This window comes from Brachypodium distachyon, chromosome 4, assembly GCF_000005505.3.
Source record: "Brachypodium distachyon strain Bd21 chromosome 4, Brachypodium_distachyon_v3.0, whole genome shotgun sequence".
In the NCBI taxonomy this organism is placed as follows: Eukaryota; Viridiplantae; Streptophyta; class Magnoliopsida; order Poales; family Poaceae; genus Brachypodium; species Brachypodium distachyon.
Window position 1 is genome coordinate 44,377,373 of NC_016134.3, and position 15,763 is coordinate 44,393,135.

Here is a 15,763-nt window from a genome sequence, read left to right on the forward strand (position 1 = left end):
CCTTTCTCGCAGGTTAGCAGGTTGCAGGTTGTTATCTTATTTCCCCATGTTAGTGAACCTTAAGATTCTGAACTGGAATGTCCGGGGGCTGAATGCGCCGGTGCGTCGTTGAAATGTTGCTTGTTTGATTCGTAGCACGGCTTGTTCCATTCTGTGTTTGCAAGGGACCAAGCTCGCGAACGTTGATTCTTTTGTGGCTGCTGAAATCGCTGGTGGTAGGCTCCCTGGTTGAGCGTTTAAATCAGCTGCAGGGACCAGAGGGGATCTGATGCTGTTGTGGGACACTAGCTTAATCCATATTGACCCCAGTTCGATTCAGGTTGGTGATTTCTTCATTTCTGCCTGTGTGCGCTCTTTTGATGATGCCCCTGACTGGCAGTTAACTACTATTTATGGCCCTTGCGAAGATGCGGACATACCGCTTTTCCTGCAAGAGCTTAAAAATTTGAAAGCAGTCTTCGGTTCCCTAGCTTGGCTGGTCATTGGCGATTTCAACATTATCCTCTCTGCTGCCGACAAGAACAACAGCAATATCAATCGTCGCTAGATGGGTAACTTCAAAGCCGCGGTGGACGCTTGTGAGCTTGTCGATGTCAAGCTTCAGGGACGCAAGTATACTTGGTCGAATGAACATGATCCGCCTACTCTGGTCCGCTTGGACCGTGCGCTGGCATCGCCGGCTTGGATTGCCCTTTCAACCAATTTGTTTTGCTCCCGCTGTCCACCTCCATGTCGGACCATTGCCCCCTTCTCCTCTGCAATCAAAACCCTCTTGCGAGGAGCCGCAGGTTCCGTTTTGAGTCCCACTGGCTTCTTGTTTCCGGCTTCTCAGAGTTTGTCGCCGAATCCTGGAGTGCCCCTTGTCATCTCCAAGACCCCATCCGAATCCTCGATTTCAAGCTCCGCCGCCTCGCCAAAGCCCTCAAGGCTTGGGCGGCGGCTTAGATTGGCGATATTGCGCTTCAGATGGCCATCGCTAACAAGGTGATTGCCGGGCTCGACAAGGCTCAGGAGGAGAGGCTGCTGTCGACACAAGAGCTGGCGTTGCGGCGCGAGCTCAAGCTGCGCATTCTTGGTCTTCCGGCCATTGACCGAAGCAAGTGGCGCCAGCGCTCTCGCTGTTGCTGGTTGAGGGCTGGGGACACCAACACCAGATTCTTCCACATCAAGGCCTCTGGTAGATGAAATAAAAGTTTCATCCGCTGTCTCGCTACGGCGACGGGGAATTGCACTACCCATGACGCGAAGGAGGCCGCCCTCGCCCAACATTTCATGTCCACTCTTGGTTCCCCGGTAACTGCTCCTCTGGAATTTGATTGGGATGCTCTCGGTCTTTCTAAGCTGCTGCCGGGCGACCTCGATTGTTCCTTCGGCATCGCTGACATGGACTCGGCGGTTGCGGCCATGCCGGTCGACAAGGCCCCCAGCCCGGACGTCTTCTCTAGGAAATTCTTCAAGGTTTTTTGGCCTCTCATTCATTCTGACTTTTGGTGCGCGGCTCACGGATTCTTCCAAGGCCACCATACCCAGCTCCATCGCATCAACTCAGCGTCCATTGTCCTTCTGCCTAAAAAACCGGACGCCACCCAAATCAAAGACTACCGGCCTATTAGCTTGATTCGCTGTTTCGCCAAGATCATCGCCAAGATGCTTGCCAGGAAGATGGCCCCCTGCATCCCCCAACCTTGTTGGTCCGGGCCAGAGTGCCTTCATCTCCGGCCGGTGTCTCCAAGATAACTTCATCTTCGTCCAGGGTTTGGCTCGCCGGTTCCATCGCTCTAAGGTGCCTATGCTGCTTATTAAGCTTGACTTCAATAAAGCTTTCGATTCAGTTTCCTGGCCCTATTTGCTCGGGGCTCTGGCGGCCAGGGACTTTGATCGGCGGTGGCTTGATTGGATTCCGGCGTTATGGAGCTCCTCCTCCTCTCACATCATTTGCAACGGCGTTCTGGGCCCGCGTCTCCGCCATGCCCGGGGCCTGCTACAAGGGGACTCCCTGTCCCCTTACCTTTTTTAATTTGGCTGTTGAGCCTCTGCAGCGGCTGCTCTCCCTGGCCTCTGATCATGGCATCCTTCGGCCGCTCCCGGGCAACACTCCTCGGCTCCGAATGTCCATGTATGCTGACGATGTCATTCTCTTTATGGCGCCGGACAACAATGATGTTCGATCTGTTGCTCACCTTCTGGATGTCTTTGGCCAAATATCAGGCTTGCAGGTCAATATCTCCAAAAGCTCTATCCTCCCCATCAGGTGCGATGGCCTCGATCTGATTGCAATCCTCGATGGTTTCCCAGCGCCGTTAGCGCATTCCCTACTACTTATTTGGGTCTGCCGCTATCTCTTTCCAAGCCTCGGAAGGTGCTTTTCCAACCGCTCATCGACAAAATCTCAGCTAGGCTTGCGGGGTACAAGAAGAAACTGCTGAGCAAGGGTGGCCGGCTCGTCCTGCTGCGTTCGATGCTTTCGGCGCTCCCGGTGTTCTTCCTCTCTGCCATCGACCTTCCGATCTGGGTCATGAAGAAAATTGACAAGATCCACCGCGGGTGGCTGTGGAAGGGTGATGCTGACTGTAGCGGTGCCAGCTGCCTTGTCAGGTGGTCCGATGTTTGCAAGCCAAAGACATTGGGTGGCCTTGGCGTCATCGACATCTCCAAATTTGCTTCGGCTCTTCGCTTGCGTTGGGCTTGGCTCAGGTGGACGGAGCCGTCTAAACCGTGGCAGGGCTTGGAGATCCCCGTCTCCGCCGACGATGCTTCGCTATTTTTGGCCTTTGCGGCTATGTCTATCGGAGATGGGTTGACCATTAACTTCTGGCAGGATGCTTGGGCGACGGGTCGCCGGCTCATGGACCTAGCGCCTCTTCTCTTCGTCAAATCTCGGAGGAAGAACCGCTGCCTTCGGCACGGGATTGCCGACGACAATTGGATTCGGGACCTGCCGCCGGCCCTTTCCGCCGATGAGCTTGGTGAGTTCGTTCGTATCTTCGCCATCGTTTCCCAAACCACCTTACTTGATGATCGTCCAGATACGGTGTCTTGGAAGCTCACCCCTTCAAACTCCTATACGGCCAGATCGGCTTATCTGGCCCAGTTCCTGGGCACTGTGCGTCAACCTTTCGTTGATCTCTTTTGGAATTGCCGGGCACCCGAGCGGTGCAAGTTTTTTGCTTGGTTGCTGGTTCAAGAGCGCATCCCCACGGCCGACCTTCTTTCGCGAAAAGGAATTGAGAACTACAAGTGGTGCCCCTTTTGCCTGCATGCGGCGGAGAACGCCCTGCACATCTTCGTCGATTGCTGCTATGCAAGGCAGGTTTGGTTAGGAATTGCGGCTTGGTGCAAAGTTCTAGCTTTCAATCCCTCTGACTGGGCTGCTCCCACCTCGATTAGGCACTGGTGGATCCGCTTTTCTGATAGGTGTATCACGTTGATGGGTCGAAATCCCTCGCGGGCGGCTTCCTCACTGTTCGTTCTAACCCTTTGGTCCATTTGGAAGGAGAGAAATAACAGGATCTTTAACCGTCTCCGTAGACCGGCGCCATGTTTGATCTCGGTCATCAAGGCTGATGCTTCTCTCTGGGGACTGGTGGACACTTCTGGCTTAGGCGCTTTGGTGTCTGGGTGCGACGATGTCCCTTGAGCTTGGTCGCCTGTTGTATCGCCTTTGTTTTTTTTTTCTTTTCTTTCCTTTTTTGATCCTGTTTTGTAACTGTTACTCTCCGGGTTGAGTTCTTCTCGACCCTCTTTGATATATGAATGACACGCTGTGTTGTTTCGTAAAAAAAAAAATCCAGCCCGAACGAACGCTTTCCGTGATTGTGCCATGGCATGTCTTACTGGGCCTAGGGTGCCCTGCCCTGCCCTGCCCCGGCCCGGCCCGTTTTTGCCGCGTCCGTTTCTAGTTCCGTTTCTGCCTCCTTCTCTATTTCACCGTGTTCATTTCACTTTCCCGTTTCATTTCTCTTTAATTTCTATCCGATTCCCCGTTGCAGGAAATTTTCTATGCTCACCTGGCCTATTTATACAGCATCTTTTTTTTGCATATTTTTCTATGCCTTGATTACTCTCTTTTATTCTTTTTTGCATCTTCATATTATGCATTTATCCAGAAGATCCAAATAGATGTTCGACTTTGCTTGTCAAGTGCACAAACTATCCTAAAAATTGTTGGATTGCCGAGTTGGTGGAAGCCATACATTTAGCTGACACAAAGCTCCCAAGATAAAAACATGAGAAATATTCTTCCACTCTACGGTAAATAAACAAATATCTTTATTGCCAATAAAAGTAATCACTTGGTGAAAACCAATCAACCTTAGTCATCATCAGAACCAAGGTGATTTTTAGAATCGTACATTCTAATTCAATTATGAAAATCAACAAGGGGGGTATCCAACCGATCTTTCACCCATGTCTACAAATTGCCGGAATTGATTGTTAAAGTTTGTACTCATGGCTGAAATGTCATGGTTGTCGTATCTTTTTTTTCCCATGAATGGGCTAAGTTTACGAAAGAAACAAAAGGAAAGCGAGATTCGAATTTGATGATATTATTTTACAAGTTGTTTTATAAGGAAGTATCGTAATCAACATTTAATTGTTATGATTCAAAAAAATATAAAATTATACGACAAACGCGTAATCAACGGTGCGCTAGTACAATCGAGCAATCACATTATAGTCCTCGTTGATATATCAATTCTCAAAATGTCAAATAATTCCGAAAAATAGATTCAAACATTTAAGTTCCTTGTGTGTTTGTAAATTTACATCCAAAATATATTAGTGTTGCACCTTTGGTGCTTTAGTACTTTTCCGGAGGACCGAAATCTATTCCTTTCGTTCGGGGCACGTACAAAATGTTTAGAAGCACATAAAAGCCATGAATTTTGGCACGTGCATACCATGTGCGTGCATATCTCTTATTCTTTTTACTAAACACTTTTAGCTATCTTTTATGAGTTTGCTGTTCTGTCATTGGGCTATTTCACCTGGTTCAAACCAGTAGTACAAAACGGGAAATACGAGGCTCTGCCGCGTTGCCTTGTTGGCGCCTGCTAGTACTAGCAGTGCCAGCATATGGAAAGCCCAGAAAATAAAAGGCTGTGCTTGGATATCCATTAATGCGGAACCCAAGGACCATCTTGCGACAAATAGATAGCCAAACCGAGGGTTTAACATAAACCGCTTCGAAGGAGAGGGCGACAGAGGCACAGAGGGACAGCCGGCGAGCGAGCGAGGCGGAAGGGTTGGCGGCAGCCGGCGGCCCCAAGGTTCCGAGGACTCCAGATTAAGGTAGCCATTCTTTTCCTCCCCTTTGTTGCTCAACCGCTAAGCATCTGCTGCTAGTAGTCGAGTCGTTTCTTTCGATTGTTTACTCAGTTTATGGCTTGCCCTCCTGTTTTTTATTATGGAATTTTACTCTGTTCCTACGAAAAGCCGTGTTGTTGGATCCGCTTCGTTTGAGATTTTCTTCCGAGGTTCCTAGATGGGTAGATGTGTAATGATTTGTTGATTCCTGCTGAAATCGAAGGAGCTACAAGTCGAGGTCTTGAACATTTATAGCTTCTGGAGATAGCCACCCCTCTTTCTTTCCTTTCAGTTCGAATTGATTATTTCGATTTGATTGCTATCAAAAGGAAAATGGGCTTCTTTTTTAAATAAGGGAGAGACGTCTCTAATTTATTCTCGAGAGGTTAACTGCAATGCCAACAATTTCTGCTTGCTGGTGATAACTCTGAAACTCATGGTTATGCTTGGGTGTCAGTATTTCGCCCTCTCCTTTTTAACTATCTCCTTGACTAGACTAGAGCCTCAGGTTGATTTTAGTGCTTCATTGTTGGAATTCATTTTCCATCACTGAACTGAAATGAATCTGACAAAAGAAACATTTGTTTTGCTACCTAGCTGGGTGCCTGGGTGGCACTTGTATTTGGTTAATACATCTAAGAAAGCAACATACACACACTGCCCTTATTCTATTTGCATGGTTTAGCTAGTTGTAGCTGAAGTGGATAACTAAAAAATGTGTTGTTTCTGAAAATGGAGAAGATATGAAATAGTAGTCAATTTATACAAAGTGGTTTTCAATATAGAAATGGAGTAGATATGAAATCCTTGTCAATCTAGAAAACGGAGTAGATATGAAAGTCTTTAGGTGGTGCCGGCACCCAGCCCCTTCTTAGACCTCTGGAATAAGTCACGGCAGTCAAGGCGGTGCCTTAGTCATCTTCTTAGACCTTTGGAATAAATCTAATCATATGATGCTCTGATACCAGAACATTAGTAATTTGCTTACCTCCCCCATCCACAATCAATTGCTTGTGTAAGGTCGACATCTTAGTGGTAATGGATGCTTCTTTCATGTGTTTACTATTCGTTTCATGACATGTTTCTTCTGGTTTGTCCATAATGACTATTCTAACCGGAGCAAAAAATATCCTATCCGACTTATTAATGGCCAAACGATTATTGTTCTTCCTGTTTACTCGCTTGTCTTGGCTGATGGACCAGTAACAACTCTTATTTCCAGTTTTCTATCAATACCAGGTAAAACCGAGCTTAAAGTGGTACAAAACTAGTGTCATGGAAGACCTCAAGGTGGATAGGGATGCTTGCAGAAAGGACGGATCAAGAATCTTAGTGATTGAACAAAATGGTTTTGAGGAGCTGATTGTGCGTGTAGAAGGTTTATGTGCTGGTAGTGAGTCATTAAAAAGTTATCCCTCTTCAAGTCCTGACGGTGATAAACTTGAATTCAGCTGCAATACGATTTCCCATAATGACCAGTTCTCAGCACACTTAACATTATCTAGCTCCAATGATGGAGACATGAACATGCAGACCGGTTCTGTCAACGAGGTTGCAACAGCCATACTTAATGTACCATTGGGAAGTGTTAAAGAGGTAGCTACTGATGAGGAGGTAATGCAATGGAGGCTCGAAATGGATGATTTCATCTTTATGTACTCGGAGTGTGGTGATTATTCATACGACAGCTCGGTCAGTGAGCAATCTTCGGCAATCAGCAGCCCATGTACATCATTAACAGTACATTCAGATGATACTCAGTCCGAAGATCTTGACAGAGCAGATATTTGGGTCTCATCCTTGGATCTTGACGAGGAGGACTCAACCTTGCTTGAAGACAATGAGCAATTTCTGGATGTTTTTAGTTCTGGCTTCCCCAGCCCTTCTTTCAGTCCAATGAGAAGTCTCCAATTTGGTCATTGCAGGTCTAGTCCAGCAACATTACATACAGAAGAAGTCAATGAGACTGATGAGCTAATATTTTTTCCATTTGAACACACATCCTATAGCAGCTCTGTCAGCGAGCAGTCTTTGCAAATCAGCAGCCCATGTACATCATTCACAGTACATTCAAATGATACTCGGTCCGACGATCTTGATAGAGCAGATATTTGGGTCTCTTCCTTGGATCTTGATGAGGAGGACTCAGCCTTGCTTGGAGACAATGAGCAATTTCTGGACGTTTTTAGTTCTGGCTTCCCCAGCCCTTCTTTCAGTGCATCGAGAAGTCTCCAATTTGGTCATTGCAGCTCTAGTCCAGCAACATTACATATGGAAGAATCCATTGAGATTGATGACCCAATATTTTGGCCATTTGAACGCACATCCTATAGCAGCCCTCAATTTGATAAGTTTCTGAGCATATCACCACGAAAAAGTTCAATGAATATTGGGCTTGCTGAAATTCGCCAGTTAAGTCCAATGACGCAGAGGCTCCACAAGAACAAACAACCTTCGCCGAATAAGAGCAAAGAGGCACATCGACGAAATGCCAGTTTGGGCAAACTACCTTCACCGAGTAAGATCAAAGAGCCACATCGAGGAAATGCCAATTTGGGCAAACTACCGTCGCCAAATAAGAGCAAAGAGCCGCATCGAGGAAATGCCAGTTTGGGTGCAAAAGGAAACAAAGTCTCTCAAGATAAGGTTCAGAAGGATGTTGCAGTTCCCTCCAGGCTAAGAAGAACAACAAAAACATCCTCCAAGCACCAGCCATTAAACAGCAGCGAGAAAAGAAGGCCACCTCTCTTAAAAATTGATGCGTCGATAAAGGGTAGCTCTCCCCGTTTGCAGGTAATTCATCCTCTTCAAGAGCTTGAAGCAAGTGACCTCCAAAACCTAGCTGATAACAAAATTCTCATCGAAGAGTTTGTTGGGTTAGATGAATTTGATGGTCATGAAGGTATCAGTTCAGATTTGTCAAACTGCCAATTTGGTTTCTCCTTGACTCCAAGATAGTCCTTTAGTCTGAAGCAATCATCAGCCTGTTGTACCTTGCCTTTTTTTTTCATCGTGTTTTTAAGCATCTTTGAAGTGACATTGCTTTGAGGCAAAGGCAAAGTATTCATGCACAGTGTCGTCGGAGAAAAGTTTTGCCTCCCTGCAGTTTCCACACAAGTTGTGGATACTGGTTTTCAGTTGGTTTTCTGGTAGTGATCACCAGCTGATTTTCGTGTTCTTTCTGTCTCTGTCACGCTGAAGACTCTTAGGTTCAGAATACAAATATGTGTATCAAATCCAAGCTTGTGAAGATGTAATTCTCATGAAAAAGAAAGTCTACATAGATGTATGGATGTATCAGCTACAGCAGGTCCAGTACAATCTACACTTGTATTCTTTAGTGTTTTGTCGTTTGCTATACGTTGCTTGGCATGGTTGAGAACCAACTGAGACCAGTAGAAATTTACAGGGATTACATTGAAATTCATATGGAAACAAAATAGTCAGAATTGTGTCGCTGCCATAGAACAAAAAAGTCACAAGGAATTTCAGCACCATTTTATTAATCATCGCTGCACACAGTGCATCGTTACAATACCAATACAAATACCAAATGGGGCCTTTGTTCCATATCCAATAACAAAACTGCTTGCATATTGGAGCCACAACACTCGATGAAATAAACTGATGGCATATTGTTGCTTACAGTTGTTACACTTGTACAAGAAAATGATGGTTCAGTAGGTCATTGAATACACATGATGTTCATGCAAATCTTCATCCTTAGTACCATTCCTGGAGCACATGTGTCAGATAAGACAAAGTTTGTTGAACCACACCTTTTTTCTTCTTCCTTTTCACAATATTTCTTGAGCTCTTTGATGGTACCCGAAATGAATATTGCCCATCCATTTTTTTTATCTAAGGGTCTAGATTGACTGATATTTCTTACTACTCCAATATGAATGTATGGGTTACCATTTCAAAAACGGTGAATCTATCAGGAAAAATGGGTTGGTTTACAGCTTCTCCAAACTCAGCTACAGTCGAATCCTCACAGGAGTTGCGTCATGCGCCTCGATTCACACGTGAAAAATCAACCATAAAATTTGTCAATTTTCTTTTACCTGAATTCCATAAACTACTACTGCAGATTCTGTTCTCATGAGAGGGGAAAAAGATCTGCTATCCCAAAAAATATCTGCCGCTGTGCACGGCAAAAAAACTGGCGACTTGTCAAAATCCCCTGCCCCTCAGAATTCAGAAAAATCCATAGAAAATATATGAAAAAAATAGAAGAGGCAGAAAGAGAAGAGAATCATCCAGGGTGAGGCCAAAATAAAGAAAGGAAACGGCAAATTCTCTTCTCTTCTTTGCTTGCTTGTTGGGCACCCCCAACCAAGCGACTCTTCTTCTCTCCTCCTCCCCTCCTCTTCTTATCTCCTTGGGAGCAAAAACGAAACAAGGCCGCGCTTCTCTCTCACCCTCTCCTCGCAGGTGAGCCGCCCATCCATCCCCATGGTTTCTCTGTCTAGATTCCTTCGCTCTTGGGTCCGGTAAGAGAGCTCGATTCTCGGACGCCCATGTTTCGCGTTTAATGTGATTCTTGGCTCCGAAACCAACCCCTGAGATATTCTCTTCTTGGGGGAATTTTTTTGAGGAACTTCGCTTTTGGTTTTTATTCTGGCTAAACATGGTATGCGCGATCGCGTGTGGGATCTCGCTGCGGCATTAATTGATTGATTGATGCCGCAGCAAGTTCGATGGGCGAACTCGCACTCGCAAAAATGTTTTTTTTTCGCTTGAAATTTACGACCTTGCAAATTTTCCTTGCACATCGCCACATCTGTGACTGTATATATTTTAATATTTAACTAAGGATGTAACCCTTGTAAGAATATATGGAACATGAACTATTAGCTATTGATGATTTGTAATATAGCAAAACTAGGTCCATTATGATTTATGAAGCACACGAATTTCCTTTTTTTTCTTTGTTGTTAGTGCAAACGCTAGCGCTAAAGATAAATTAGCATTAGCTTGTATTGTTGTTGTAGAAAAATGTTTCTATTGTGGTAATTTCTGAGCATTAAGATCACTTTCCTTTGAGGATCAAGTATCTGGAATGGTTTCTAACTATTTCTGAACTAACATTTTGCACAGGTTTGGGGAAGCTATTTCTGACCATGGCAGGGACCTTACTCCTGCCAGTTGCTCTAGGGTCAACTTTTGCAGGCCGTGCAAGCGGTCAGCGCTGGAAGTCTCATGGCACCAGGAGGCCTGCCTCGATGTTAGCCATGTCATTGAACCGTCCGGTTAGGATGGCAGCATTTGTTGGTCTGAGATCGGCACACAGCTTTACAGCCACACCTGCATCCAACTACAGATCGACAGTTGCATCTTACAGATCCTCCAGACGCGGACGACGTACTCGGTTTGTAACCAGAGCGATGTTCGAGAGGTTCACTGAGAAAGCTATAAAGGTCATAATGCTTGCACAGGAGGAAGCAAGGCGCCTGGGTCACAACTTTGTCGGAACAGAGCAAATTTTGTTGGGTCTGGTTGGAGAAGGCACTGGTATTGCTGCAAAGGTGCTCAAGTCCATGGGTATAAATCTGAAGGATGCCCGTGTGGAAGTGGAAAAAATCATTGGCAGGGGCAATGGTTTTGTTGCTGTTGAAATACCATTCACGCCACGTGCAAAACGTGTTTTGGAGCTTTCATTGGAAGAAGCTCGCCAACTAGGTATGTCAATCAGGAGGTCTTTTGGCAGCTGAATCCATATATCATAAATTCTAGTTTCTACCATACCTAGATGGCTAGATTACTGCAAGAAAAACTAAAACCTAATAAAACGATAGTTGGTTACCTAAAAACTTGATACATTCTGCTTAGTTATAACTTGTCTTGAACAATCAACACATGGATTTTTCCGTCAGATGGCTTAGCTACCTGACTACTTTCAGTAAAACCTACAAGTATTGAACAATCGATGCATGAATTATCGTTGGTTGAGTGATCCAAGTGGGCCATGTGCAGTAGATATATCAGAAGGATTGTGACTGATAATGTATGTTTTATTGTGGTAAACTGGTAATCGCTCTATGAATTCACACTCTTCTCCTTTTCGTGCCGATTATGCTGCTTTTGAAAAGGATTGAAGCTGAACTCACTAACATATGTGCCAGTACATCATGTTCTCTTTAACTTGTAGTTTCTAAAGTGATATTTGTATTATCTGGGTTCTCGCAATCTAGAGTTCTTCAAATGTCAGCATCCTTTTATTTGTTATGTACTAGTAAACTATTTACTCCGCATTCATGATGTGGTGCATCTGTTTGTCTGATTATATTTCAATGAACTGCTTAGGACATTAGTTGTTTTCTGGTGATGATACCCTCATCTTTGCAGGACACAATTATATTGGGTCTGAGCACTTGCTTCTTGGACTGCTTCGTGAGGGTGAAGGTGTGGCAGCCCGTGTCCTTGAGTCTCTTGGTGCTGACCCTAGCAATATTCGAACACAGGTAAACTATATCTGAAATTGCTTTGTCTTTCAAAAGCAAGTATTGTTATTTTCCTTTCCTTGTAAATGCAAACGTTATGCACCTCTAGGTTGTCAGAATGATTGGCGAGACAACCGAAGCTGTTGGTGCTGGAGTTGGGGGAGGGAGCAGTGGTAATAAGATGCCAACACTCGAGGAGTATGGAACTAATTTGACGAAATTAGCCGAGGAGGTAAATTTGTTTCCTATACTGTACACCTAGTAAGCACTAGTCCAGGTCTAATTGTTAAGTCTGATAATATCTGTAGGGAAAGCTAGATCCTGTCGTTGGAAGGCAACCACAGATTGAACGTGTTGTACAAATTTTAGGCAGACGTACCAAGAACAATCCATGCTTAATTGGAGAGCCTGGTGTTGGGAAGACAGCAATTGCAGAAGGGCTTGCTCAACGTATTTCTAGTGGGGATGTGCCTGAGACGATAGAAGGGAAGAAGGTATGCTTTGTTGCTTTAATTATGTTTGATATTTATATGTTGCAATTCTAAATATGTTAATCTTTATATTTATATTTTTCTCTATCCTTTCAAAAAAAAAAAAATCTCTGTCGACTGAGATACACATTAGATTAGACATAAGCTCTGTTTATATATAGAATGCTTCTGGTTACTGCCTTGCGTTTGGTTTATCTATGCTGTTCTGATTGAACTTGTGTGTGTGACATTATTCACTTGACTATGGCCATTCTTTGCTTTTAATGGGACTGTGTACTTGTGTTTCTTCATTGTTTTGAACAGACTATTAGGAAATAATCGTCTTCAAAACCATTTACTGCAGGTTATTACCCTTGATATGGGACTTCTTGTTGCTGGTACAAAATACCGTGGAGAATTTGAAGAACGGTTAAAGAAACTGATGGAAGAAATAAAGCAAAGTGATGAGATAATTCTCTTCATTGATGAAGTTCACACCCTCATAGGAGCAGGAGCAGCCGAAGGTGCTATTGATGCTGCTAATATCTTAAAGCCAGCATTAGCAAGAGGAGAACTACAGGTATGTTGATGAGATTACATGCTATTGTGTTGAGACCCAGTGACAATCTGTTATTGTCATGTTCAACTTATCCAGTGTATGCTATCGTTCCTTCAAGCTGAACCTTGCTTATTTCAATTTTACTCAAATGATTTTACATTAAACCTTCTATGTTCACTTTTCAGTGTATTGGAGCCACCACACTTGATGAATACAGGAAGCATGTTGAGAAAGACCCAGCATTAGAAAGGCGTTTCCAACCTGTAAAAGTGCCAGAGCCATCAGTTGATGAAACGATAGAAATTCTCAGAGGGCTTCAGGAACGATATGAGATCCATCATAAACTTCGATACACTGATGATGCTTTGATTGCAGCTGCTAAGCTATCTTATCAGTATATCAGGTATGTGAACAATAATATACAAAATGTCACCTTAGCTGGTCAGAAAGCTTATCCAGTTTTCTTTTGTTTTCTCCCCCCTTTCCCTGTAACCCTAAGTTTATCAACACATACTGCCGGAGCCTTTCCTACAGTTTCAGTAAAAAAAGGTAGTTTACCATGCAATTTGTACCTGTATAAAAATGTCACCTAAGGTTCCAAATTGAAAGTCAGATTCCACAACATCAGTATTTAGAAAATAAAATCATGAGCATATATGCTCTGTAATGTCATGTACTCCCTCCTTCCAACAAAGGATGTCTCAACTTTGACCAAACTTGAATGCATCTATACATTAAGTCATGTCTAGATACATCCAAATTTTGACAAATTTGAGACATATTTTGTTGGACGGAGGGAGTATGATATTCTGAGACTTCAAAAACATCTCAGACTAAACTATTTCAAGTTTGATCTGTTCATTGATATATAGCTTGACTGCTGTTTTAATCCTTTTAAACACCTGATAAATTGTTTTGTTTGCAGTGACCGTTTCCTCCCAGATAAGGCAATTGACTTGATTGATGAAGCAGGTTCACGTGTAAGGCTTCGACATGCGCAGGTAGAGAATGCGAATATGTGCTGTTATTTGTTGTGAGATACACGTAACGGTTGCTTTTTTGCTATTTTTTCATGACACACGAAATCTACAATTTATGCAGGTTCCTGAGGAAGCTAGAGAGCTTGACAAGGAGCTTAAGCAAATAACAAAAGATAAAAATGAAGCTGTCCGTGGCCAGGATTTCGAAAAGGTAATGGCAACTTTGCAGCTCAAGTGTCTAAGGACTTCCTATGGAATCTGTATCTACTGTAGCTAACTTACATAGAAAGTTCATCGATAGAATTGGAAAATAACATGTCCATTCGATCGGTTCCCTCATTTGTGAATAAAGTTTTCTCTACTTACTGTTATACTTTTGCTGGTTAAATGGTTATCATTACAGTTAAAATATTAAAGTGTCTTTGCATTTGCCTTCTCTCTACTTTGTGCAAACTAGCGGTTGTTTATTCACCTGTCTCTATAAAGTCACTTGATGTCAATCATCGCAAACTTGCATTTCTTTTAGGTAAAGATGTTAAACTTTTAATTGGTGTGCCTGTTTAATTGTTATGCCATCAGGCTGGAGAGTTGCGAGATCGCGAAATGGAACTGAAGGCTCAGATAACAGCTCTCATTGACAAGAGCAAGGAGATGATCAAAGCAGAGACCGATTCAGGAGAGACCGGGCCAATGGTCACCGAAGCAGATATCCAGCACATTGTATCATCATGGACTGGTATCCCGGTGGAGAAAGTCTCAACTGATGAATCTGATAAACTTCTTAAGATGGAAGAGACATTGCATAAGCGTGTCATTGGCCAAGACGAGGCTGTGAAAGCAATAAGCCGCTCTGTTCGCCGTGCTCGTGTGGGCCTGAAGAACCCCAACAGGCCAATTGCAAGCTTTATTTTTGCAGGTCCCACTGGTGTTGGGAAGTCGGAACTTGCAAAGGCTCTCGCGTCGTATTACTTTGGCTCCGAAGAAGCCATGATCCGGCTGGATATGAGTGAGTTCATGGAGAGGCACACAGTATCCAAGTTGATCGGTTCACCACCAGGATATGTTGGATACACCGAAGGTGGCCAGTTGACGGAGGCGGTTCGACGCAGGCCATACAGCGTTGTGCTTTTTGATGAGATTGAGAAGGCGCATCCGGATGTCTTCAACATGATGCTCCAGATCCTCGAAGACGGCAGGTTAACTGACAGCAAGGGAAGAACAGTGGATTTCAAGAACACGCTTCTCATAATGACATCGAATGTTGGCAGCAGCGTCATCGAGAAGGGAGGGCGGAAGATCGGGTTCGACCTTGACTCAGACGAGAAGGACAGCAGCTACGGCAGGATCAAGAGCTTGGTCGTCGAGGAGATGAAGCAGTACTTCCGTCCTGAATTTCTCAACCGTCTCGATGAGATGATCGTCTTCAGGCAGCTGACCAAGCTGGAAGTGAAAGATATCGCTGAGATCATGCTACTGGAGGTCTTCAACAGGCTGAAGGCCAAGGAGATCAACCTGCAGGTGACCGAGAAGTTCAAGGAACGGGTCGTCGACGAAGGCTACAACCCTAGCTACGGAGCACGGCCGCTAAGGAGGGCGATCATGAGGCTGCTGGAGGACAGCCTCGCGGAGAAGATCTTGGCTGGGGAGGTCAAGGAGGGCGATTCCGCCATCGTTGATGTTGACTCAGAGGGGAAGGTGATTGTGCTGAATGGCGAGAGCGGGCTGCCGGAGCTTCCAACCCCAGCCGTCACCGTGTAGTTCACACAGATTAACTGTCCAACATATACAGCAGCGTTTTCATTTCATTCGAGCACATATCTCTTCATAGTTAGTGTATAACTGTAAACTGTACATACATTATATATATACAATATTTTTTTTGCGAGAGAAAGTATAATATATACAGTATGCATATATATAATCAAAAGGGAAACATTGCTGGCGACTGATTAGTTCTGATGCTTTAAGAGGACTGTCTCTGAATTACTGTCTCTGAATTTT

The 15,763-nt window shown here is 44.3% G+C and overlaps 2 protein-coding genes across 3 annotated transcripts; both read left to right on the top strand.

Annotated features, from left to right (window-relative positions):
* Positions 1-5,112: 5,112 nt before the first annotated feature.
* On the top strand, positions 5,113-8,630 carry LOC104584750. 2 transcript variants are annotated; one of them, XM_010240291.3, is made up of 2 exons: positions 5,113-5,292; positions 6,530-8,630. In XM_010240291.3, the coding sequence occupies exon 2, from the start codon at positions 6,583-6,585 to the stop codon at positions 8,263-8,265; it is 1,683 nt and encodes a 560-aa protein (XP_010238593.1). In that variant the 5' UTR covers positions 5,113-5,292; positions 6,530-6,582; the 3' UTR covers positions 8,266-8,630. The 2 variants fall into 2 exon arrangements, with proteins under 2 accessions (XP_010238593.1, XP_010238594.1); XM_010240292.3 differs by having other exon boundaries at positions 6,547-8,630.
* A 952-nt stretch (positions 8,631-9,582) lies between these two features.
* Positions 9,583-15,707, top strand: LOC100825356 (chaperone protein ClpC2, chloroplastic). The gene is made up of 10 exons (XM_010240293.3): positions 9,583-9,744; positions 10,411-10,992; positions 11,659-11,774; positions 11,863-11,985; positions 12,062-12,247; positions 12,588-12,803; positions 12,968-13,185; positions 13,708-13,783; positions 13,884-13,973; positions 14,342-15,707. Exons 2-10 carry the CDS (start codon positions 10,434-10,436, stop codon positions 15,518-15,520), a joined length of 2,763 nt encoding a protein of 920 aa, XP_010238595.1. The 5' UTR covers positions 9,583-9,744; positions 10,411-10,433; the 3' UTR covers positions 15,521-15,707.
* The last annotated feature ends 56 nt before the right edge of the window (positions 15,708-15,763 follow it).

What these genes read in the sequence shown, in the direction of transcription:
- LOC100825356 (XM_010240293.3), top strand. Translation starts at nt 10,434, where the DNA reads ATGGCAGGGACCTTACTCCTGCCAGTTGCTCTAGGGTCAACTTTTGCA. An exon ending in GGAAGAAGCTCGCCAACTAG is followed by an intron (nt 10,993 to 11,658) that starts GTATGTCAATCA and finishes TCATCTTTGCAG; the next exon opens with GACACAATTATATTGGGTCT. An exon ending in TAAGGCTTCGACATGCGCAG is followed by an intron (nt 13,784 to 13,883) that starts GTAGAGAATGCG and finishes CAATTTATGCAG; the next exon opens with GTTCCTGAGGAAGCTAGAGA.
- LOC104584750 (XM_010240291.3), top strand. Translation starts at nt 6,583, where the DNA reads ATGGAAGACCTCAAGGTGGATAGGGATGCTTGCAGAAAGGACGGATCA.